General features: G+C 37.3%; 1 protein-coding gene across 1 annotated transcript; it reads left to right on the forward strand.

The window, feature by feature from the left end:
- Positions 1-1,547: 1,547 nt before the first annotated feature.
- Positions 1,548-22,934, forward strand: LOC138813686 (vomeronasal type-2 receptor 116-like). Its single transcript, XM_070002073.1, has 7 exons — positions 1,548-1,663; positions 6,484-6,630; positions 15,882-16,170; positions 17,885-18,682; positions 19,829-20,056; positions 20,987-21,110; positions 22,012-22,934. Exons 1-7 carry the CDS (start codon positions 1,548-1,550, stop codon positions 22,932-22,934), a joined length of 2,625 nt encoding a protein of 874 aa, XP_069858174.1.
- Positions 22,935-24,564: the final 1,630 nt, after the last annotated feature.

Consider the following 24,564-nt stretch of genomic DNA (forward strand, 5'->3'; position numbering starts at 1 on the left):
GTCTCATAGCCTTTCCTGCCCAGGCTGACTTTGAACTACGATCTTCAGATCTCAGCCTTCTGAGTAGCTAGGATTACAGGCATGAGCCACCTGCAGTTAAAATAAGTGTTTCAGTATCTGTCTTACATAATTGTAACCCATTTGTCTATCACTTTTACAATAACAATAAAAATGTGTATTAAAGAAATTGAGAGGAGTCCATGATGGCGACGGAACAGTAGGGAAACATCACAGCTCTCTCCAACCAAAAAGAGAGTTCAGGTTTTAATGTTCCATTTCTTCAAAAGACCAACAACAACAAAAAGGCACTTAGTCAGAGAGGTACAGGAAGTGAAAAAAAGAAAAAGGAAAAACTCCAGAACTTACACAAAGACAGTAAAGTAGGAAGACCCTTCCCCCACCCCTTACTGTCAGTGGGCTCCATGTCGAGTGGCAGGGCTCCGCGCAAGCATCCCAAGGCTCTGGGAAGACTCCCCAGGGCCAGTGCGAACCTGGATAATACATGCAGAACATCTGGAATGCCGAACCTGCACAAAGACTCCCCAAAAACATAGTGCCTCAGCACAGGCAGACAGTTTTGCCCTGAATGGCAGCCAGCAACAGCAGCAGCAGCAGTGGTGGTGGCAGTGACAGTGGCGACGAACCACCCCAGGTGCTCATTCACAGTCTCTCCACATCGGCCTGCAGGAACAGCCCAGCCCAGTCCAAGGCAGAGGTAACAGCAGTAGCAGCAGCAAAGAAACATATGCTGTCAGAGCCACACAGCTCCTTTTTGCACTGGCCCTCATGAGCCCAGTCTGGGGCAACCGTAGACTCTCTGTGTGGCACAGAACCTCCTTGCACTGGCCGGTATAAGTGGCCCAACCCAGCCTGAGGTGGCAGCAGCAGCCGAGGCAGGGCATTGGAGGTGGCAGCAGCGATGTAGGGCGTTGGAGGTGGCAGCAGCGATGGACCCTAGACTCCTCAGCCTTGTGCCGCTCTCTCTCAGCCTGTGAAAGAAACCCAACTCAGTTTGGGGCTTGAGTAATTGTGCTGGTAGTTTCAAAAGTCTCCAAGCTTGCAGTCAGCAAAGCACCTTTCTGCACCAGCCCTTGTAAGCATTAGGCCTTGCCCAGGGCAACCTCAGGTTCGCTGCAGGGCACAGAACCTCCGTCCACTGGCCTGCATTAGTGATCCACCCAGGCTGGGGTGGCAGCGGCAGCCAAGGCAGGGCAGTGGCCGCAGCAGTGGCCAAGAACCTAGCCTCCCCATCCCCGTGACTCTCTCTCCTTGCCGGAGGAAGCAACACAACTCAGTTTGGGGCTGTGGTAATCGTGGCTGTAGTAGCAAAAGACTCCAGATTTAGAATCTGAGGAAGATGGTGGAAAATCTGGAGTCTAAACAAACTCATGCATAGAAAGCAGTTTTAGTGTTCCAGTGAAGAGTCCTAGGCTAGAGAATCACACCAAGTGTGCCATCACAGTACAGAAAGTTTGGCCAGAATTGGAAAACTCAGGCAAGGAGGCAGATCTGAGCACTTGCTGGCAGCTCCAGGTGTGGAGGCAGCAATGTCAGCGACAGTGGCCAGAGCTGCCATACCAACAGAGAGAGTCCAGGATAAAGGCGCCCGACATGGTGGGAGAGCGGATTCTACTCACCACCAGCAAAAACTGACAAGCAGCAAGTATCTTCATCCTGCAGATTGCAGACCAGAGAAAATCTAGGAACTAAGACTCTAGCATGAGTAGAACCCTGACATCCTCACTCCTTCTCAGGGAGCAGAGGAGGGAAGGATGCCCATCCCCCCCACCAGAGATCTCCAACTTTGATACTGACAAAGGCCCAGGTGAGCAGCTAGCTCCAACTCAGAGCTTGGAAGAAAACAAAAAAGTCATTTAGTAGGTCACAGGAGCCTGAACTGAACTTCCAGGCTCAGATCCACCCTGGGGAATGTCACCCCACCCAGGCAGAGAGAGCTCCCACTCCAGAGGAGTGACTTTCTTCAGTGGGTAAACTGAGCCAGAGGCTGCCCCTCCCTATAGTAGCCTGGACAAACAATTGAAATTCAGTAAACATAAACTCTGAGAATGACTGCAGGCTGGGCTCTGTGAGTGTCTCAGAAGTCAGGCCCTCAGAAAAGCTACTGTTTGCTGAAAGGCCTCAACTCTTCCCAGAACCTAACCTCATCACAGCACCTCCAAATCAGGGAAAGAGCCATCTCCCTCTTTTGTGATACTCAAAGCAGATCTCCCTTCCACTCCACTAGCCTGGGAGGAGGATCTCAAAATTCTGGGTATCACAGAGTACTTTTCTGCCTGCTCAAACAAACTGACTTAAGAAACCAATCAAGCCACAGGAAGGCTAAACACCACGAGCAGACCAGAAACTCCACCAAGAGACTGGGGGAAAAAAACAATCTTTGCTGCCCAAACCCCCCCCCCCAATCGAAGAACTCTTTTTTCTACCTTTTTTATTTTGATTAAAACATTTTTTCTATTATTTTTTCTCTCATAATTTTTATTTTTGGTGGTCTGGGAAGGTGGCTTAGTGGTAGAGCACTTGCCTTGCATGCATGAGGCCCTGGATTCAATTCCTTAGCACCACATAAGCAAAAAGAAAAAAAAAGTCAGAAGTGGAGCTGTAGCTCAAGTGGTAGAGTGATAGACTTGAGCTGAAGAGCTGAGAGACACTGCCCAGGCTCAGAGTTCAGGCCCCATGACTGAACCAAAAAAAAAAAAAAAGAAATTATTTTAGTTGTATGTGTGTGTGTGTGTGTGTGTTTCTGTGCTTTTTTGAGAACCACTTTTAACCTTTTGGTAATTATTTTTGTTTCCTTTTTTCCTCTCTTTCTTTTTTGCATGAGTTAATTGCTGTTCTGCTCATCCCCAGGTATGTACCTGTCATCCATTGATTATTAGACCTTATGCCCCATTGTGTACATACTTAATCCAGAAATTTATTACTCAATTCACAACTGCTAAGACTTAACTTCTTTAAAAGCAGTATTATCTCTTCATACCTATATAATTTTCAAGTATTCCAATTTTAAGAATTTTTATTTTTTAGTGTTTAATGTTTCCTTTCTATCCCTCCTCTCCTTTCATCCTATTCTTTCTTTTCTCAATATCATTTCTTTAAGCTTACATAATTTTTAGTTTTTACTTCTTAAATTTAAATTTTTGTTTTTCCATACTTTCTTGTTTTTTTTTTTCTATTCCTCTCCTATCATTCTGTCAAAACTATTTTCCTCTTTGAGATTAGTATGTCAACTCCCACTCAGGATAATCAGGTGACAGAACAGTTAATGAATAATCCAGAGGAGAGATCCCAAAAGGCTCTACAAATACTACTGGTCAACATGGTGAATGAAAAGAATGAAAACATGAAAAGGACTCAGTGTGAGCCTGCGAGCGAGAGGAGAGAAACCATAGATTAATACAGGAATTTTGTGAGTGTGAAGACCTATGTCTCTTTGGGCCTGGCTTACTTCAAAATATAATTTTTTCAAGTCTTTCCATTTCCCAATAAATGGGGCAATGTCATTCTTTCTGATAGAGGCATAAAATTCCACTTTATATCTATATCTATATCTCTATATGTATATCTATATAAATATAGATACATATATGCATCTATATAGATGCATATCTATATATGTGTCTTTATATATAGATACATATATATGCATATATACATATATATCATATTTTCTTTATCCATTAATCTATTGAGGGGCATTTGCATTAGTTTCATATCTTAGAAAATAATGCTGTGATAAACATAGTTGTCCTGGGAGCCTTGATATGGCCCTGTTTGTGAACATTTGGGTAAATGCTCAAATGTGGAATTGAAGCATCATAGAGGAGCTCTATGGGAGTCTTTTGAGGAACCTCCATATTGCTTTTCAAAGTGTTTGAAAAAGTTTGCACTACCACCAACAATGCAGTAGAGTTCCCTTTTGTCCACATCCCCTCCTGCATCTGTTGTTATTAGATTGCTTGATTATAGCCTTTCTAACTGGGGTGAGGTGGAAGCTCAATATTGTTTTGATTTGTATTTCTTTTATGAGTAGAGAGGTTGAGCATTTCTTCATGTGTCTATTGGCCATTCTTATTTCCTTTTCAGAGAAGTTTCTCTTTAAGTCTTTAGCCCACTTATTTATCGGGCAGTTGTTTCTTCGTGGATTTGTTGTTAGGGATTTAATGATTTTAATTCTAAGTATATTTTATTTTTATTTTATATTTTTTAAAGAAGTTTTTTCTTGTGAAAATACTGTACGGAGGGTTTACAATCACATGAGCACGGTTATGAGTACATTTCTTATCAAGCATTCTTGCCTCTTCGTTAGTTTTCCCCCTACCCTCCCTTCCTCCCATCTCCACAACTACATTCTCTCCCCTCCCTCGGCCTAAACTGTAAAGTTTATTTTCGACATAGCATCTTCTACATCTCATTGTTGCAATGGGTCATAGTATAGATATGGGACCCTTGTCCCTTGTATACCTAGTGAAGATATCCCAATCCGTGTGCTTTCTATTCATCTTGCTAGCTATGTTCTTTGCCATGCAGAAGCTCTGCACCTTCATTCAATCTCATTCGTCCAAAATTTCTTTGATTTCTTGTGTTTCTGTGTATCTATTAAGAAAATTTGAGCCTGTGCCAAGATTCTTCTGTTCCTTCCTGTAATGTTTTCTGAGTGTCTGAACCATTTGAAGTTGCCTCTGGTGTAGGGTGATATTTAAGGATCTAGATTTAGTGTTCTACAGGTGATTACTCAATTTTGTTAGCACCATTTACTGAAGTGGCTGTCTTTCTTCCATTCTAATTTTTATGGCTACTTTGTTGAAGATTAGGTGGCTATAGGTCTGTGGGTTCATTTCTGGTCTTCAGTTCTATTCTATTGGTCCCCAGTTCCATTCTTGTGCCAGTACTAAGCTGTTTTGAATACTATGGCTTTGTGGTAGAGTTTCAAATTTGATATGGATCTTCCTCCAGCACTATTCTTTCTGTTAAGGATCATTTTTGCTATTTGAGGTCTTTTATTGTTGCATATGCAATTTTGGATTGCTTCTTCTATGTTCTTGAAGAATGAGGTTGGGATATTGATAGGTATCACATTGAATGTGTAGATAGCCTTTGGAAATATTGCCATTGTCATGATGTTGATCCTTCCAATCCAGGATCATGGGAGGATTTTCCCTTTTCCAAAGTTCTGCTTTGATTTCTTTTTCCAAGTTTTTAAAATTTTCATCGTAGAGATTCTTCACTTCTATAGTTACAAAAGAAGGAATTGCATTCCTGATTTTAGCTGAACTCTTCTCGTTGTTGGCAGAGAGAAAAGCCACTTATTTTTGAGGGTTAATTTTATACCCTGCTACTTTGCCAAAGTTTTGAATCAGCTTGAGTAATTTGTGAGTGGAGTCCGTGGGATTCTTTAAATACAAGATCATGTCATCTGTAAAGAGGGAGACTTTTATTTCATCTTTCCCTATTTCGATCCTCTTTAAGTTTACATCTTGTCTTATTGCTGACTTGGGAATTCTAATAATAAATTGAAGAGAAGTGGAGAGAGTGGACATCATTAACTTATTCCTGAGTTTAGAGGAAATGACTTATTTTTATACCATTAAGTATAATGGTGGCTGTAGGTTTGTAATATACAGCTTTTTTATATTAAGGAATGTTCCATGGATCCCTACTTTTTCAAGAGCTTTCAACATAAAATGGTGTTGGATTTTGTCAGATGCTTTTTCTGCATCTTTTGATATAATCAGGTGGTTCTAGTCCTTGCTCTTGTTGATAGGATGAATTATATTACTTAAAACCGCTTTCTATATGACAGCTTGATTAGTTCCCAGCTTCTCACCTACCGTCTTCCTCTGGACACTCCTGGCATTTTTATTGTGTTGAAACTACAAGATATCAAGAGAGGATATTTGCCTGGATTTGGTCATTTGAATTGACACTCTTAACTATAATGCCCTCTTATTTCAGTTGACAACTCAGAGACATACATTTTTTCTGGCCATTTCACCATTCACATGATATGGCATCATCTCATGCAATTCAGTTACATCATCCCAAATAACTTTCATGCAAATACTTTCTTGACACAGACTTAGTACAAATTACAACTAACATAACTCCATCTCTGGGGTCTCACTATCTGTGGTTTGGATGAAATCACAGCACCTGCACTGAAGAAGGCAAATCTGAAAACATGTTTCTAACTTGTGTTTTTCTCCTTGATGAAGGGCTACTAATGCAAAGCCCCTGGGAATATTCTTACACATTACTTCTGAATACTCAGAGAGACTTTAATTAGAGGCAAGCTATAGTGTGGATCTCTGTCAACAAAGACACATATGCACATATAGAAAGATATAAGAATAGCTGTGAAATTGTGATCCTCCATTCCAGCCAGAATTTCTGCTTGTCAGATGCTTCAGGGATGTATATTTTCACTTTAATAATTCTCTTTCTCCATCTTCCCCTCCCTGTCAGGTCCTTGGCTGACACTACCTGCTTTTCTACAATGAAGCAGCGAGCACACATGGATGGAGATGTGATGATATCTGGGATTATGCCCCTGTGCACTTTGGGAATAGATCACAGTAACAGCCATTCTTCTAGGCAAGAAGACAGCAAGTTGTAAGTAATTACAGATTTTAACTCTATTACTATTTTATTCTGAGCACGTTCCATGGGTGAGGGAACTCTGGGTGTGCACATCAATGATCTCTGTGTCCCCTCTACTGACCTCCTTTCTCATTGCTCCAGGAGCAGGTTAGTTTCATTATTTTGCCTTACATCTCTTATAGACTGATTATCTGCATGCTGGCAGGAGAGGGCTCCATTTCCTTCCAATAGTTTCTCCTTTCCATATCCATAAGCTCTTTTCTTTTCTCCAGCATACCTGTATCTCCTCCATTTCACCTGTCACTGTGGAAAATGAAGAGGCTAGGCACTGATTTCATGCCCTAGAACAGGCACAAACACACATACTCATGTGCACACACACTTATACTGTCACACATTCTTTGTGTACACAAGCAGTTACTGTTCCAAACTATGTATTTTGGTCCTGTTTCATGTCAGATATCCTCTACCATCCAGGGTTACCAGACAGCTCAGCATTATGAAAGATTTCTTATGGGAGAATTTTATATTCCCAATATTAATCCTTTCCACTTGTGCACATGCAAGTTCTTTAAGTTCTTTGTCTATAACTTAGAGTCTCACTAATAAGTGGTATAATAAAAGAGAAAAGAAATGAAAAACGATCACACAGAACTTCAAGGAATTCTCTCAAACTATCTGATTTTTATTGCAAAAAATATATAATTATCTTTATCATTGTTACTAGTTTTTAAGTGCTGGTATGAAAACTATAGCCAGAGGCAGCTGCCCAAAATTGAGAGCAGAGATCTCAGGATAGAAATTACTCTCTTCTGTGCTATAGAAAATACATGGATTCATTTAATATGTCACTGATATGTTTATCTTTCTTAATTTCATGCTGGTCCTGGGGACTCAGGGCCTGTGGGCTGTTCTTGAACATTTTTGTTGAAGGCTAGTGCTCTAGCATTTGAGGCACAGCTCCACTTCTGGCATCTTTTCGTAGTTAAATGGAGATAAGAGACTCACAGATATCTCTGCCCAGGCTGCCTTGAAAACATGATCCTCAGTTCTCAGCCTTATGTGTAGTTGAGAATAAAGGTGTGAAGCACTACTGTCTGGCTTTACTTATTCTTTATATTCCACACTACTTCCCCATGTTTTGCTGTTTCATTCTTTTAATTTTCCAGAACATATTTAAGTACTTGTGTTAAGTTGCTAATATTGCCACCTTTGTTACCCCTTTCCTCAATTTTCTCCTATTTTTTCCCTTTCCCTCAACCCCCCATCAAGCTATACAGATCAGTTCCAACATTGTCATGTGTACAGCAGTGTTACATTTGTTCTTCCTTAGAAATTTTGATATAAATTGTACTGAATCTTCTATACATGGTTTTGCACTAGTACAGATACTTTCACTATACTGATTCTGGCATCCAGAACAATAGGAAGTGTAGGTTGATATATGGAATTTTGTTGCTTTACTTCAGTTTTATCACCCTATTTTCTTGTAGTACCTCCTTTTGGCTTTATTGATTGTTTCTAGTCTTTTATTTATTTTTTTAGTCTATAGTTCTTTTTCATTTTCATTATTTCATTCCTTCTACTAATTTTGGTTTTATTTTTCTAGCTCCTTGACGTGCCGCATAGGTTCTCTAATATAGCATCTCTATTCCTGATTTCAATAAAGGTTGTTACAATTTCATTTCATTCCTCTTTATATATATATATATATATATATATATATATATATAGAGAGAGAGAGAGAGAGAGAGAGAGAGAGAGAGAGAGAGAGAGAGAGAGAGAGAGAGAGATTGATTGATAGATTCTGATATTGTTCCAAAGTTCAGAAAACTTCTTGACATATGCTTTGAAAAACAAATCCTTTAATATGTATTAATCATTTAATTACGTTGAATGGTCTTAATTAAATTAAATTCTTTGTTTCTGACTGAGAAACAAGGCATTTCATTTAGATGTTATGGGGGTATTTTCTTTCAGTGTTTTTCTTGTTAATTTCTAGCCTTATCACAGTGTGGTTCATAGGTGAGTTCAATTTACTTTCCATACTTTAAAAATCTGGCTGTTTTGTGTTGTATCCCATTTCTTCTGGAGAATGCTCAATATGTTGATGAGAGATGGATTATTCAGACTTTGGGTGAAACCTTCTGTAGGTGGATGTGAGGCTCATCTAATCAAGGGTGAAATTTAATTTTGATACCTCCCTGTTTACTTGGTCTAAATGTCTCTCTAGGAAATCTTCAGCTATTATTGTATGGAGGATTAGCTCAAAGCCTGCTTTTATAGAGTTAAGTGCTTTGATAATGAGTTAGCATACTTTTACAATTGATATGTTGTCTGGTTGATTTGATTGCTTCATCATCGCATTACAAACTTGGCACATTTGGTTGTTTTGATTAAAATCTGTTTGATGTGATATAATAAGGATAATTCTGCCTACTTTTCCTTTTCATTTGCACGGACTACCTTCTTCCACTCCATTTTCTCTTTGATGTATTGTTTATTGCTATTATAAAGATGATGTACAGAGAGGTTACAGTTATATAAGTAAGATGAAGACAACATTTCCTTTCGAACAACGTCACCCTTTCTCTCGCTATGTTTCTCTCCCATCCTCACCTTCCAGTTCCATAGCTTATTTTCAACATAGTGTTTAGTGAGTAGCACTGCATTTGTTTACCCTTTGTTCCCCCATTTCTGTGACCCCATGCCCACAAAAACATTGATAAAGAAAAAATCTCTTTTGTTCCCATTTCCTGGAGTTCTTTTTTGAAAAATATTATTTTTTATAATCACATACACATAGGTATTACATCTTTGTGTTTCTCTTTGAGTACGTTCTCCTTGTTCTCACCGTGGGGAATGCCTAGAGACCTGTACAATTTATGACATGCAAGATTTTTGTTGTTGTTATCTCTCTCTCTCTCTCTCTCTCTCTCTTTCTCTCTCTCTCTCTCTCTCTCTCTCTCTCTCTCTCTTTCTCTCTCTCTCTCTCTCTCTTTTTTCCATTTTTCATTTACTTGTAGATCTATAAGTACTTTCTAGCTACTACACTCAGAGAAACCATGAAACTTCTGTTTCTCTGGGTCTGGCTTACATTATTTTCTTACTCTCATTGAAGGCCATTCATTGAAAGTGAATTGAATTTCTTGGAATCAACCTTTTGTTTGGACTGGAGATTTTATTAATTCAGCCATTCTAAATCTTACTGGAAGAATTTACTGCCTTTCCATTCCCAGTCATTGACAGATCATGTCACATTGTTTTCATTATGTAACTTCTTCTCCAGGTTTACTGAATCTTCTTCTATGCTTCCTCTTTCACAGATGTCATTGTTTATTGAGTTCAATAATACTTACTTTTGGACTTTTGGATTTTGAGATTTATTTGTCTGCTACAGATTTTGTGTTACTTGTTAAACTTAAAATAGATTAAAACAATCTCTTTTGGAATGATGACAACTACCTGTGATGCTAAGGAGAAAAGAAAAGAAAATATGCATTCACAGGTAGTACAGGACTATGATCAAATTCATAAGTGAATGAGAGACATGTTATAATGAAATCTTTTCATTTAAATTTTAATGAAACTTTTTCACTTAATATTTTAAGATGAGAAGGGGTAACAAGTTAGACAAGATATGTACTCACTACCTTACTTATGAAACTGTACCTACTCTGTATATCTCCTTGCAATAAAATTAAAATAAAAAATATTTTAATGCTCAGTAGGAAATATAATCTTTACCTTATTCATGTAAATTTAACACCTCTATACAGTATCTTAAAAATAAAAATATAAAACCTATTTAAAGAAAATATATTAAAGTTATACAAATGAAAATGGCAACTACATTGTATTCTTCTCTTCATTTGTAACTTAAATATTTAATTTTAAATTGTTCTATGGAAATTACTAGATATGTTACTAATATTTTCTCTTCATAAGCATTATGTGTAATATTTGTCTACCATAGTTACATTGCTAGAACCTATAAACTCACTTGTATAATCACTCTCAGCAGTAAGTTTGAAAATTTCTAAAATTTTATTTTCTTTTGGTGGTAGTACAAAATGTTGCCATTCATCAGATCCGTTTATGAATATAGTGTCCCTTGTACCAGGTCATCCTGTTTAAAAATCGTACCCATACCTCCAACCCCACTCCCTCTTTTTCTTTTATTTTTTTTTATTGGTCATGGGGCTTGAAATTCTCTTTTTCTTAATTTTGGATTACATATTAATTTTTTGACATTAATAATGAATGTACACTTTATAGATACATATACCCTGCACAGTTATTCCAAGTATTCAAGTCTTGGACTTTGACTCCACAGCAGAAACAACTGAAAGAGAAATGTAATGTTTTCTGAGGTGTTGGACACACTACTTCATGTATCTATTCACCATGATTTTCTTCCTCTGAGCAGTCTCTCTTAAGTCTCTTGGGTTATTGAGTTTGGGAGTTTCCTTCTGTCTTGCTAAATTTTAGCTCTAAGTATTTGTTAGATATGACCTCTTTATCTGATGTATAACCAGTCAAGATTTTCTACCATTCTATGCTCTGTTCATATATCTTCCTAGCATTGTCCCTTGATACTCAGAATCTATTCAGTTCAATACAGTCCCATTTATCCAGGCTTTCTTTGATTTGCTGTGATTATGTATCTTTGTTTAGGTTGTTTTACTTTGTGGCTAGAAGACTTAGGTGTTTCCCTAGTAATTCCTGTAATATTTTCACAGTGTCTGTCCTCACAATAAGCTATGTGGTCCATTTAAAGTTGATTCTGGTACAATGTGATATATGGGTATAAAGCCTCTGTTTTTTTGCATGTAGATGGCCAGTTTTGACAGCACTGTTTCTGTAAGAGGCTATCTTTCTTGAAAGCTGTGTTTTTGTCTCTCTTATCAAATATTAAGTGCCTATATGTTTGTGGGATTGTTTCTGCATCTTCTGTTCTGTTTCATTGGGTTTCAGGCCTATTGTTTTGCCAGTACCAAGATGTTTTTATTACTATGGTTTTCTAATAACGCTTTGACTTTGGTACTGATATTCCTCCAGTACTGTTCCTCCTGCTAAAGATGTCTTTATTGCTATTCACAATCTTTATTATTCCATATGAGTATTTTGATTGATTTCTCTAATTCTTTGAAGAAAGTTACAGATATTTTTATTGGTATTGCAGTGAATTTGTATATTGCTCTGGGCAGAATTGCCATTTTTATTATATTAATTCTTCCAAACCAGGAGCATGGAATGTTTTTCCATTTCCTTAAGTCAGCTTCAATGTCTTTATAAGAATTTTTTTAAAAATTCACAATATAGATCCTTGCCATCTTTGGTTAATTCCTAAGTATTTTGTGAGGCTATTACAAATTGTGTTTCTTTCTTGATTTCAGTTTCACTCTTCTCATTGTTGGAACAGATGAATGCTATGGATTTTTGCTGTTAGATTTCAGAGCTTGTTCCTTTGCCACAGTTTGAATCAACTCAAGTAGCTTGGGGTGAGGAATTCTATATGATTCTTTAAATACAGAATTTTATTGCTCACCAAGAGGGATACCTTTACTTCATCTTCCCTATCTGGATGCCATTTATGTGTTTCTCTTGCCTTATTTCCCTTCCTAGGTATCCCAGCAGTATGTTCAATAGGAATGCAGAGAGAAGTCATCCTTGTGTTGCTCTGCATTTAGAGGGAATGGCTTTAAATTTTTCCATGAAGTATAATGATAGCTCTAAGTTTGTCACAGATAACCTTTATTATGTTGAGGAACTTTCCATGGATTCATAGCTTTTCTAGTCATTTTATCAGGTAGTGTGGTGTTGAATCTTTTCAAATCTTTTTTTCTGAATATATTAAAAAGATCATGTGCTTCTCATCTTTACGTCTGTTCCTGTGTTGAATTACATCAATTGACTTGTGTATATGGAACTAGGTTAGCAATCCTGGAATGAATTCAATTTGAACATAAGGTATGGTATTTTTTATTACTTATTGAATTTGGTTGGCCTGAATTTTGTTGAGACATTTTACATCAACATCTATTCGAGAAATGTTTCTATAGTTCTCTTTTATTGATGGGTTCCTATCTGGTTAGGGGATAAGTGTTATGTTGGTTTCATAGAAAGATTTTGGTAGTGAACTTTCCCTTTCTGTTTCATTGAAGAGTTTGAGAAGCATGGGAGTGAGTTCCTACTCGAAGACTTAAAGATTCCTTCTATGAATCCATCTGGTCCTGGGCTTTTCCTGAATTGGAGGCTTTGTTGCCATTTCAATTGCATTCGTTTTTATGGGCAATGTAGGTGACCACCTGGAACTCTTCCTCCAAGGAAGCAGTCTCTGAGCAGGCACAAACAGATTCTGAGCTCAAACAGCTTTGACCTGGGCAGCAGAAGTCTTATTGAGGGGCCCCTGTGTCTGGATGTGGCATTATCAATCTCCTCTTTCTATTTCTCCATACCCTTGTTCTGTGGTGTCTCTCTGCTCCTTTGTGTTGTGTGGCAGTAGCAGCAGCCACTCCTTAAGGGTCTGCAAGCTGATTTGCATGTCTGCCCTTGTTTCTATCTTTGTGTTTCTAGGATTAGTGTTTGCTGTGTGATTTTGTCAGTATCACATGGTTCTCTAAGATTTGATCTGTGGCACTTCATGTCTGGGTCTCCCTGGGCTGCCTGAGAAGGCTAGGGGCAAAGGTTGCAGGCACTCAGCAGTGGTCTGCATGTTGTCTTGTTGTATTCTGCTCTGTGTTTATGTTGTGAGATTTCTTATGTATTTGAATGAGTCCCCATCTCTTTAATGTTCGATTTTTTTGTCTCTCGTGAGGTAAAATGGATGCAGGGAATCTAAATAGCTGTTTTTCTTTTTCTTTTTTTTTTTTTTTTGTTGGTCGTGGGGGCTTGAACTCTGGGCCTGGGCTCTGTACCTCAGCTCTTCAGCTCAAGGCAAGCGCTCTACTACTTGAGCTACAGCGCCACTTCTGGTTTTCTGGTGGTTTATTGGAGATAGGAGTCTCACGGTCTCTCCTGCCCGGGCTGGCTTTGAACCTCGATCCTCAGATCTCAGCCTCCTGAGTAGCTAGGATTACAGGCGTGAGCCACCAGCGCCCGGCAGCTGTTTTTCCTTAGATGCATCTAAGGAGTTTGCTTGTGATGATGCCACCATCTTCTTGGAAGTGTCATGTCTGCATTGATGTGCATCATTGAGGTGTTGATTTGAGATTTTTCTAATTTGTTGATGAAAGACTTGAATCGTCTTCTGAGATCTACCTTGGTTGTGTGCCAAAGGAGTTGATATTTTAGTTGTTCTTTCACATTGAATCCCAGAAACAATTAAATTTCGATTTTTATCTCTCTCTTCAAAAAAACTGCTGAAGTCTCATCAATGAATTGCTTAGTTTCCATGAGTTTATTTTCTGTGACTCATTTGGTTGTATTCATCTTTGATTGTGTTGACAGGAAAGAAGTTATACATTCATGTATTTTTTCTTGTTCTTTAATGGTTCTGTTTTGTGGTCTGAAAAACTTACTTTAGTATTTCTTGTAGGAAGAGTTTAGTGTAGATAAATTCTCTTAACTGTGCTTCTCTGAGAACATCTTTATCCTTCCTTTGTTTCTACAGGGTAACTTTGCTAGGTGCTAATAATCTTGGTGGATATAATCTTGGTGGATTTAGTTTTTTTAATCTTCAGAATTGTAAAGATCTCTTGCCATGCTCTCTTGACTTATATGGACTCTGCTGAGGAGTTAGCTGTTATGAAAATGGGTGCACACATATAGCATATGGGTCCCATTTCTATTCTAATTTAGAAAATCATCCTGTATATGTAGTTAACTTGTGAGTGCTTCATGCTTAGACAGGCTACTGTAGATGTTATGTTCAATAATTTGGTTATCCTTGGCTGGGAAGTTGGCTTATTGGTAGTGTGCTTGCCTCACATGCATGAGGCCCTGGGTTCAATTCCTCAGCATCACATAAGCAGAACAACCTAGAAGTGGTGCTGTGTCTCAAGTGATAGAGTGCTAGCCTTGAGCTGAGAGATAGCTCCCAGGCCCAGATTTCTGCCCCAAGATTAATCAAAATATTGATTATACGTTCACCTTTAAGCCTTTTACTTTGTAGGTATCTCTACATTTGTTTTTGCTTTGTTGAAAATACTCTCTTCAACTTTTGAAAAAGCTGTTTAACACATCTTAATTCCTGCATTTTATTCCTCCATATGTGTATGTGCAATTAGATTTTTCTCAAGCTCACTATTTTCTTCTGTTTATAACATTTCAGAATATGATAGGCTTTCATGATCACTTCACATATACCTACAGCATATAATGAACAAGTTGGTCCTTTCATTCCATTACCAACATGCCTTCATTGTTTCCATTTAAACAATACCAGTTGATTTCATTATATTAATTTCTTTATAATATTCACGCTTGCAAGCATGCATATAAACACAAAAAAATGCAGATTCACACATACTTTGGTGCACACAGACTGGACTTGGAGAAAGAAAGAATGAAGAGTACTTTGTTCCTCTTTATTTTGCTACTTTGGTTCCTTTTGAGAGTCTCTATTTAAATATATTGGGAAGAGAATAGTGATCAACATTTTATCATGGAGGTCTTAGAACTGGAAATTCTAGGCAAAGCATACCTACAATTCTTTCCTCAACCTTCAAGTAAGTAGTTTTTCTCTCCAAAATGAATTCCATAAAATTAGATTCATACCTTTTGTTTTGTTACATAAAGAAAAATAAATATCTCTCCCCTTATAGGTCTGCTCTTTTCCTGGTTGTTATCAGTAAGAACTATTCCATATGTTGTGTCTGTAAACATACCTTGCTATAGTATCATTCATAAATAACCCTTTGCTTCTGAATACTGCTCTTAAATTAAACATTCCTTAGTTAGCCTGACCTACCCTATAAACACAAAACATAAACTGGGTGACTGAAAACATGAGAAATATTTTCCATACAGGTTAACTAGTTGCACTAATGTAAAGAAACACAACATTTCCTGCCTCATGAAAACTTAATCCAACACACAGCAGCCTTTTGCTGTGGTGCATGTGGTAAGGAGGAAAACAAGCTCTCCCTCAACTTAAATAAGTATCTGAATTCTATATGTAAGTATAGGAGACTACATTTACATTCCATTCTAATTGGGGTATTATTTTAACTTTTTCTTTGACAAAGAAGCAAGCATTTGGTATATTGACGTTTTAAGATATGAAATACTTCTTCAAAATTTCTTTGGTCATTATGCAGGCTTATCTTCAAGAACTATCAGTATGTTTTGGCCTTGGCTTTTGCTATAGAGGAGATCAACAAAAACCCTGATCTTTTACATAACCTGACCCTGGGATTTAATGTCTATGATGTTCACTTCAATTCTTGGACAATGTTTAAGAATCCCTTCATTTGTCTCTTTGGGAAGTATAAGATTCCAAACTATTCCTGCGTGAGAGGAAGCAGTTCTATAGCAGTACTTACAGGACCATCAGGAGTAGTATCTGACCAGATTGGGACATTGCTTGGACTCTACAGATTTCCACAGGTGAGAGTGGAAGGTGTGCAAGTATATAAAAATGTCTAAATTCATGCCATTTCAGATGTTAGAAGAGAATGATAGGAAGAGACTGGATTCACAAATAAATCAGATTTTGTGATATCAAAGTGTAATTACTTAATGGTAGTCAGAAATATAATTTTAATCATTTTGAAAGAAGAGGTGAAAGATTTGAGCAAATAATTGGATAATTTATTGTTTCAATCTCTATGAATAATTTTCTTTTATAAATCAGGAAATGCAAGATGACTTTGCAGTGTGAAGATATGTTGAGCAGGTTATTGATGGCACACAAAAGTAATCCTAGCTAATCAGAAAACTTGTATCTCCAATTAACCTACACGGAGCATAAGATGAATGTGTGACTCCATTGGTATAGAATAAGTCTTAAGGAAAATGCCCAAAGAAGTGCAAGAGTGTATGAGTGTGGGCCCCTGTACTGGCATTGATGTGTAAACACACACACACACACACACACACACACACACACACACACACAGAAAATAATATTTTGAACAAAATAAATCAGGATCAGAATAAGAAAGTGTAGCCATATCCTCACAAATGTGAGAGTTATATCTAAAATATGAATATATTACATGAAATAAATATGGAATAGTCAAATAGCCATTGCACACACATATATATGTATGTATAATGTGTTTATATGTATATGTACATACACTTTATTAATCTGACTAACATAGGATATATATAAAGGTGGAACGCCATAGTGTAACTTTTTTGAACTACTGACAGTGTGAAAAATGAACACCAAAAAAAGGTGAAGCATATCTTGTCTGAGTGGGATAGGTTTTAAGGGAAAAATACAGAAGAATAGGAAAAGGTTGGGTGGAGGAATACAACATAATATTCAATGGGCATGGGTCAAAATGGAATTAGGAAAGTCGGGGAATGTGTGGCATTACAAATAGGAAGTGTTGATGGGAAACAGTGACAAAAACTAAAAAATATTTTACAAATACACAGCTATTCAAAAACAAATTATTTTTTCTAAAACTAAAAAACAATCTTACGTTCCAAATACTTCAACTAGTTCTTAACAGAGTTCAAGAGTGAGATTGTAAATAAGAGAAACAAGGAGACGTAAGTTTCTTTGGGTCTATAACTAGTACATGTTTGAGTCAAGCAGAAAAGTTCAGATAAGTTGATGTTAGGGAAATGATCCCTAAGATATGTATTCAACTGTTTTTTTAGGTGATTGTTTCAAACACATTTATAAGATTATTTATTTGTTACTTTGTATGTCCCTCCCACATGGTATAACTCCTGCTTTCACTGTATTTGATAATTTGTGGGGGGGAAGGGAAAAAACAAATCATTTAGCTAGGGATACAGGTGGATGCATTGCAACAATGGGATGATCAAGTCATTATGTGGAAAAACCAACTTTAAAACTTTGATGTGGGGGAGGAGGATTGGGTGGCAGGGCAGGGGAGTGATGGGAAGAGATGGGAAGGGGAAACCAAAGAGGAAGATACAACAAAAGAGGAGGATAAGAAATTTACTCATTATCTTGCCCATGTAATTTTTACCCCACTGTACAGAATTTTCACAATAAAAATAAAATAAAGAAAATTTCTCTCAATTGCAAAAAAATAAAAAAATAAAGGCAGAGACTGAGATAGTGATTCATGGCAATATTCTTGTTCACACAACATGCAATTTTCATTCCCTTTAGTTTACCTTTGGGCCTTTTGATCATGGCCTGAGTGACCATAACAAGTTTCCTGCTCTCTATCAGATGGCACCAAAGGACACATCAATAGCCACTGCTATGGTCTCCTTACTGCTTCACTTCAGCTGGAGCTGGGTGGGACTATTGACCACACAGGATGATAATGGGGCAAAGATTCTTGCTGAATTGAAAGTAGAGATGGCCAAGAACAGAGTTTGTGTAGCCTATGAGCTAGTGATTGCCACCCAAGATGCACATAACCACATAACAGTTAATCGTTATATTAATCTATCTTCAGCAAGTGTCCTCATCATATATGGTGATAATAATTCACTGATGATTTTTATGATACATATTGAGCAAATTATTACACATGGGAAAGTTTGTATCATGAACTCTCAGTGGGATTTCACCCTGCAAAGGAGATATTTCATTATAGGATCATTGCATGTACCTCTTATTTTTACACACCATCATGTAGATGTTTCTGGATTCACAGATTTTGTCAAGGCAGTTAAGCCTTCCAAATACCCAGAAGACATTTTTCTTGCGAGGCTGTGGTTTCTCTCTTTTAATTGCTCTGATTCTGTGTCTGACTGTGTAACATGGGACAACTGTGCTCATGATGCCTCTTTGGATTGGTTACCTGGGCATAGTTTTGACGTGACTATGTCTGTAGACAGTTACAATATATACAACGGTGTGTATGCTGTGGCTCAGGCTCTCCATGAGATGCTTCTTCATCAAACAGAAGTTCAAACAATGGGAAATAGAAAAGGAGAATTGCCTTCCTCTACTCAGGTAAGTTCTTCTATGTTGGAGTACACAAACCATGAGCAAAGGCACTTGCTAGAGGAGTTTCTTACTGTATGAAATTAAGTAGTTCTGTATGTGTACATGTGGGTTTTTGTTTATATATATGGCATGTGTATATATACAAACATATATATACACACCAAATATATATATTTATATCCCTATGTCATACATATCTGGCTTGCTGATATTAATGGGTATATATTTCAGTATTTGAAATAATTGTTTCAACTCTTAAGCATTTTCCTTTCTATTGTGAGAAACTATTGGAAGTACAAAATTGAACAAATGTATAGTCACATTTACAACATTAAATATTTCAGTTGCTTTTCCAAACCCTATGAATTCTTTATGTTTCAATTTCGTTGATGTATTCTAGACATGTGGGGATATGCTCTGAAGAAAAGAACAGGCCTATAACAAGGATAAAATATATTCCATCTTTCTAAAAATTAATTTTGACCAGTGCAGGGGGCTTGAACACAGTTGCTGGATAGATCCCTGAGGCTGTGTTTAAGGTTAGCACACAACCACTTCAGCATAGCAAAACTTCTGACATTTTCTGAAAAGTTTATTGGATAAAAAATTCTCACTGCCCTTTCTGCACCAGCCTGCTTGGAAGCATGATCTTCTGATGTGAGCCTCCTGATTAGCTGATATTACATCCTTGAACCACCAGCACCCTGTTTATGAACCCATTAGTTACGAATAATATCAACATGTTCATAGCTCATGTATTAAAATCTGTGAATTCAGCTTTTCCCTATGAGTTTCTTCAGTCATAGCAAAGGATGACTTGCTGAAACCAATTCCTCATGTTTTTCATAAGTGACTGAGTTTCATTCAACTTTAAGTAGTACATATTTAGCAAGCACAAACCATAGAAATTCAGAAAAGAGTGGAGTGAATTTTTCTGAAAGTCTTCCTCTTTTTCTGAGTGATCAGGATAGATTATTTTTTCACAAAGATTATTTTGATTCCTCCATAGATTTTCTTCTGCGATACTTCACTAGTTATCTCTACTATTCTCAAATTCAGAATCAGAGATTAAAGGCAATCAGGAGCTTTGAATATTTTGCTTTCTGTCTTAACTCTGGAATACACTTGACCATAAGATGTGTCTACTTTTAGCTGCACACTTTTCTGAAGAATAACAAGTTTTACAATTCTATTGGATATCAAGAAATTTTGGACAAGCAAAGGAAATTGGAGCCAGAGTATGACATTATGAATGTTTGGAATTTTCCAGAGGGTCTTGAACTTGAGGTGAAAGTAGGAAAGTTTTCTCCATATGCTCCACATGGCAATCAACTTTCTTTATCTGAAGATATGGTACAGTGGTCCATTGAAACTACAGAGGTGAGTTGGATCTGATCCTAATAATTTTCCACACACATAAATTGGCAAAAGTCACCCTTTAAGTTTCTACCTGGTTGAGTTCCAGCTAGGTTATCCTATAAACCTAGAGTCTAATATAGCTCAGATGGGAATGTCATAGTTTACAGTCAGCTCACACAGGAAACTTTGTGAGATGCCTATTGCCAATAAATCTCCAAAAATATGGAGGTAGAGCTGTGTACTAGAGTGCTACACTTGAGACAAAATAGCTGAAGTCAAATGCTCAGGACTTGATTTCAAGCCCTAGGATCAGAACCAAGTGAGTTAAAAGTGTTTCTACATATTGATTTGGAATATTTTCATAAGATGTAAAATATATTTTTCTCAGTGAGATTCTAACACTGCAATAAAGTAGCTGAAGAGTTAATTTATGGGGTTGAAAGTTTCCTTTGCTCCCTTCTGTGGAGATTCTTTCATTGGTTAATCGCCCTGCAACTTAACTATCTTTGTTTAGAGGAATCACTAAATGCTCCTGTAAGAAGATTTCACCTCATGAATGCTTGAAAACAAAGAAAAAACTATTATCACGTCGGGGCTCATATAACCCTATAAAGTGGAGGTCTCCACCTTGCTCTTTCTAATGTCACAGATGAGTAGGAGAAAGCATATTGTGCCAGGAATTCAAGGAAATCCCATAGGGCTGGAAACTAAAATTACTTTCTCACCACTACTTTCCACTTTTTAAAAAACCCATGCCTTACAGGCTAGAAATCAAGATTGAATCACTTAACCTTTGGGAATCATGGAATATGGAGTCTATAACAGAATACAATAAACCAAATTCACTTACCTGTTTAAAACATTATACTTAAGCATCCCATTGTAAAACTGGATTGTTGTAGTGTTTGGTACATGTTGGAAAAGTTATTGACACACCCTACCTTTCCTCAGACTCCTCACTCTGTCTGCAGTGAGAGTTGTGGTCCTGGATTCCGGAAATCTCCTCAGGAGGGAAAGGCTGCCTGTTGCTTTGAATGTACACCTTGCTCAGAAAATGAGATTGCTAATGGAACAGGTGAGTCATGCTTATAAACAAATCAGTTATCTCTCTCTAGTTATCCTCAATCAAAACAAGTCAATGCAAAAATTGTGTATTAGGATCACAGAGCTCATTCTCCTTCTCTCTGTTAATAACTAAATTCTGAGATGTGGTAGTATCGCTAATGGCAATGTGATAGAACATGATTTTGCATTATGTATTTAGAAAGATATTCCAGAATATTGCAGGGACAGTTACTCCAGGAATCTGTCTTATCACCAATCATTAGGACAAGTCTAAACTCTACCATAAAATTAAACATAAGTGGTATAAGTTGAGTATTCATCTTAAAACTTACATTTTACTCCCACAAAAAAACTTGGATCTTGCTTATCTTTATTTCTCAGTGCCGAGAACTCTTTTGGTACAGGGCAAGGCCTCAGTAAGCTAGAATCAGTTTAGGAAATAGGAATGACCATAGAGGGTCAAAGAGTGATGAGTTTGTTTGTACAACGTTACAGGTGAAGAGCCAAGACAAGCATTATGAGAGGAAATCAAGGATAATATACCACAGGGTAAAAATTAATGTCTTACAGAAACATATAGCGCAATGTAAGCTGTATACGTCCAATTTTAATATGATTACACCACTCTTAATTAGCATCAGAAAAAGTATAAAAAAGTTAATAAGATAATGTCATATCCCACCTATTATTTTATCTATATGTGTGATAGTCATTGATTAAAAATATTGTATAAAAATGCCTGAATGATGAAGAAAAAAAGGGAAGCAGTTACGGCTTGCAAAAAATACAATAGAATTTTTATGATTGTAAATGCAGACATCTGAGAATTTCCCCTAAAGGAAAAATTCCCTAAATTCTTTGAAACAAACTTGCTTAATAAAAAAGTAATGGTGGTATACATTTCTCACCAGATATGGAGCAATGTGTGAAATGTCTAGATCATCAGTATGCCAACACTCCCAGGGCACAGTGCCTCTTGAGAGTGGAAAGTTTCCTGGCTTTTGAAGATCCTTTGGGCATGGTTATGGCCTGCATGGCTCTTTGCTTCTCTTTGCTAACTGCTGCTGTTCTTTGGATGTTTGTGAAACACCAAGACACTGCCATTGTTAAGGCCAATAACCGGGCTCTCAGTTACATCTTGCTCATCTCCCTCATCTTCTGTTTCCTCTGTTCTTTGCTCTTTCTTGGTCAACCCAAAACAGCCACCTGCATCCTGCAGCAGATCACATTTGGAGTTGTGTTCACTGTGGCTGTTTCCACAGTGTTGGCCAAAACAGTGACTGTGGTTCTGGCCTTCAAGGCCACTTCCCCAGGAAGAAGGATGAGGTGGCTGCTGGTATCAGGGGCTCCTAACTTCATCATCCCCATCTGCACGCTCATCCAGGTGACCTTCTGTGGCCTCTGGCTGGGGACCTCTCCTCCCTTTGTGGACACAGATGCACACTCTGAACATGGCAACATCATCATCTTGTGCAACAAGGGCTCCCTCACTGCCTTCTACTGTGTCCTGGGATATCTGGGCTTCCTGGCCCTGGCAAGCTTCACTGTGGCTTTTCTGGCCAGGAACCTGCCTGACACCTTCAATGAGGCCAAGTTCCTGACTTTCAGCATGCTGGTGTTCTGCAGTGTGTGGCTCACCTTCCTGCCTGTATACCATAGTGCCAAGGGGAAGGTCATGGTGGCTGTAGAGGTCTTCTCCATATTGGCCTCTGGTGCAGGGCTCTTAGGCTGCATTTTTGCCCCAAAGTGTTATACCCTCTTGTTAATGAGAAATAGAAATTCTCTGCATGGCTTCAGGAATAAAAGACAGAGTAGGAGAAATAAGCATACTTAGTATTAAGTACCTAGGTTTGATTAGTACACAGAAGGTGTGATCTAAATCTCTAGTAATAGTAATGATCTCTTCTTGTTATAGTTTATATTATAGAATTTTTACTTCAAAGAGTAAGGCTGTACTGTATATTTCCTATCAATGGTAGTCACAAGTGATGGTAATCACAATTTATACTGGAGTTGTGCTTCTATATCTTGGTCTTCTTATTTAATCTGCACTTATTTATATTATCCACTCTTCCTAAATTCTTTTCTCTATTGTCTTTTATATATGTATATTTTTATTCTAAAGATACTGTACAAAGTGTTTTTAGTTACCTTAGTAAGTTAATAAGTACATTTCCTATCAAGCATCTTTAACCCCTCCTTTGTTTTCCCCTACCATCCCTTCAGCCCCATGTCCCTACCCCTTCCCTGCATCCCCCCTCCAAGTTGTAAAGTTTGTTTTCAACATAGTGTCTTGTACATCTCATTGTTACAATGGATCAACCTGTGTCCTTGTTTCAGCATTTTATTATTTCCCTTTCCCTCCCCAAATTAGAAAAATTTGTATGCAAGATGCTGTGCACTCCAATCAATTACAGGGAAAACAGGGGTTATATCTTGGGGAAAGAACATACAAAAGGAAAAAAAAATTCACAGAGTACAATAAAAATGACAGTGAAAAAGATTAAAAAAAACTATTGTGTCCCTATCATGGGGATTATTTCACTTAGTATCTTCTTATATGTTCACATGTACATAGTTTTGCTGCTAGTCTGGAAAGATTATCTTTGACTTTCTCAATAACTCCTCTACATCATTATGTTTATTAATTTCCTGTCTTCTCACCACCATGTTGCAGAGTCCTCAATTACAGTTCATTAATATTTCCTCTTCACAAATTTACATTTTTAATGTTGTCTTTCAATTTTGTTTGTTAAATATTTGTATATTTCTACTCACATGTTCATCTTTCGAAATTATCCTGAGTCTCTTTGTGGGACATTTCTCTCTGGCCTGATCTCTCTTTCTCCTTGTCTCTTTCCATCTCCTTCTTTGTCTTTCTTTTCCCTCTCACACTGCTTCCCTCATATAACTTGAGAATGACTTGTATATGTTACAAAAATGCACTTTGATTTAAGTTTACAATGAAGAAGGTTTTCTCAATTTTCTCCTAAATTTAAAGCCTGTTGTGCATAATAGTAAGCCCTTTCTTGCCTAGATACACTCTTCATTTTATGGATGATAATATCTCTTCATTAATTTGATGCAAAGAATTTTGAATATTATATATAAGGTTATTTCTTGTAATATCATCACTTCTTACAATTTGTTAAAACAAGAAAATTTTTATTTTCCACATTTCAAAATATTTATAAGGCAACCTTTACTTATTGTTTTAAATAGGTTGATTTAGTGGGCCCTATACTATGTTTACATAATTACATTTTTAAGAGCTATAGACACAATTGCACTCATTTCTTGCTTGTTTAAGAATTATCTTTTTATTTCTTCTGATAATAATTTAATTCATTTATGCATACTTGTAACAGGACCTATACTCTCCTTCACTTCTTCCTTCAATGCTTCTTTACCACTTGAACTGCAGTTGCATTTCTAACTGTCCTCTTACTGGAAATAAGACTCTC

Source organism: Dipodomys merriami, unplaced genomic scaffold (genome assembly GCF_024711535.1).
Source record: "Dipodomys merriami isolate MVZ:Mamm:240054 unplaced genomic scaffold, mDipMer1.0.p SCAF_6, whole genome shotgun sequence".
Classification (NCBI taxonomy): domain Eukaryota; kingdom Metazoa; phylum Chordata; class Mammalia; order Rodentia; family Heteromyidae; genus Dipodomys; species Dipodomys merriami.

Coding starts and splice junctions, on each gene's coding strand:
- LOC138813686 (XM_070002073.1), top strand. CDS start 1,548: ATGTCAGCGACAGTGGCCAGAGCTGCCATACCAACAGAGAGAGTCCAG. Junction 18,683..19,828: donor AATTGCCTTCCTCTACTCAG/GTAAGTTCTTCT, acceptor GTCTACTTTTAG/CTGCACACTTTTCTGAAGAA. Junction 21,111..22,011: donor TGAGATTGCTAATGGAACAG/GTGAGTCATGCT, acceptor ATTTCTCACCAG/ATATGGAGCAATGTGTGAAA.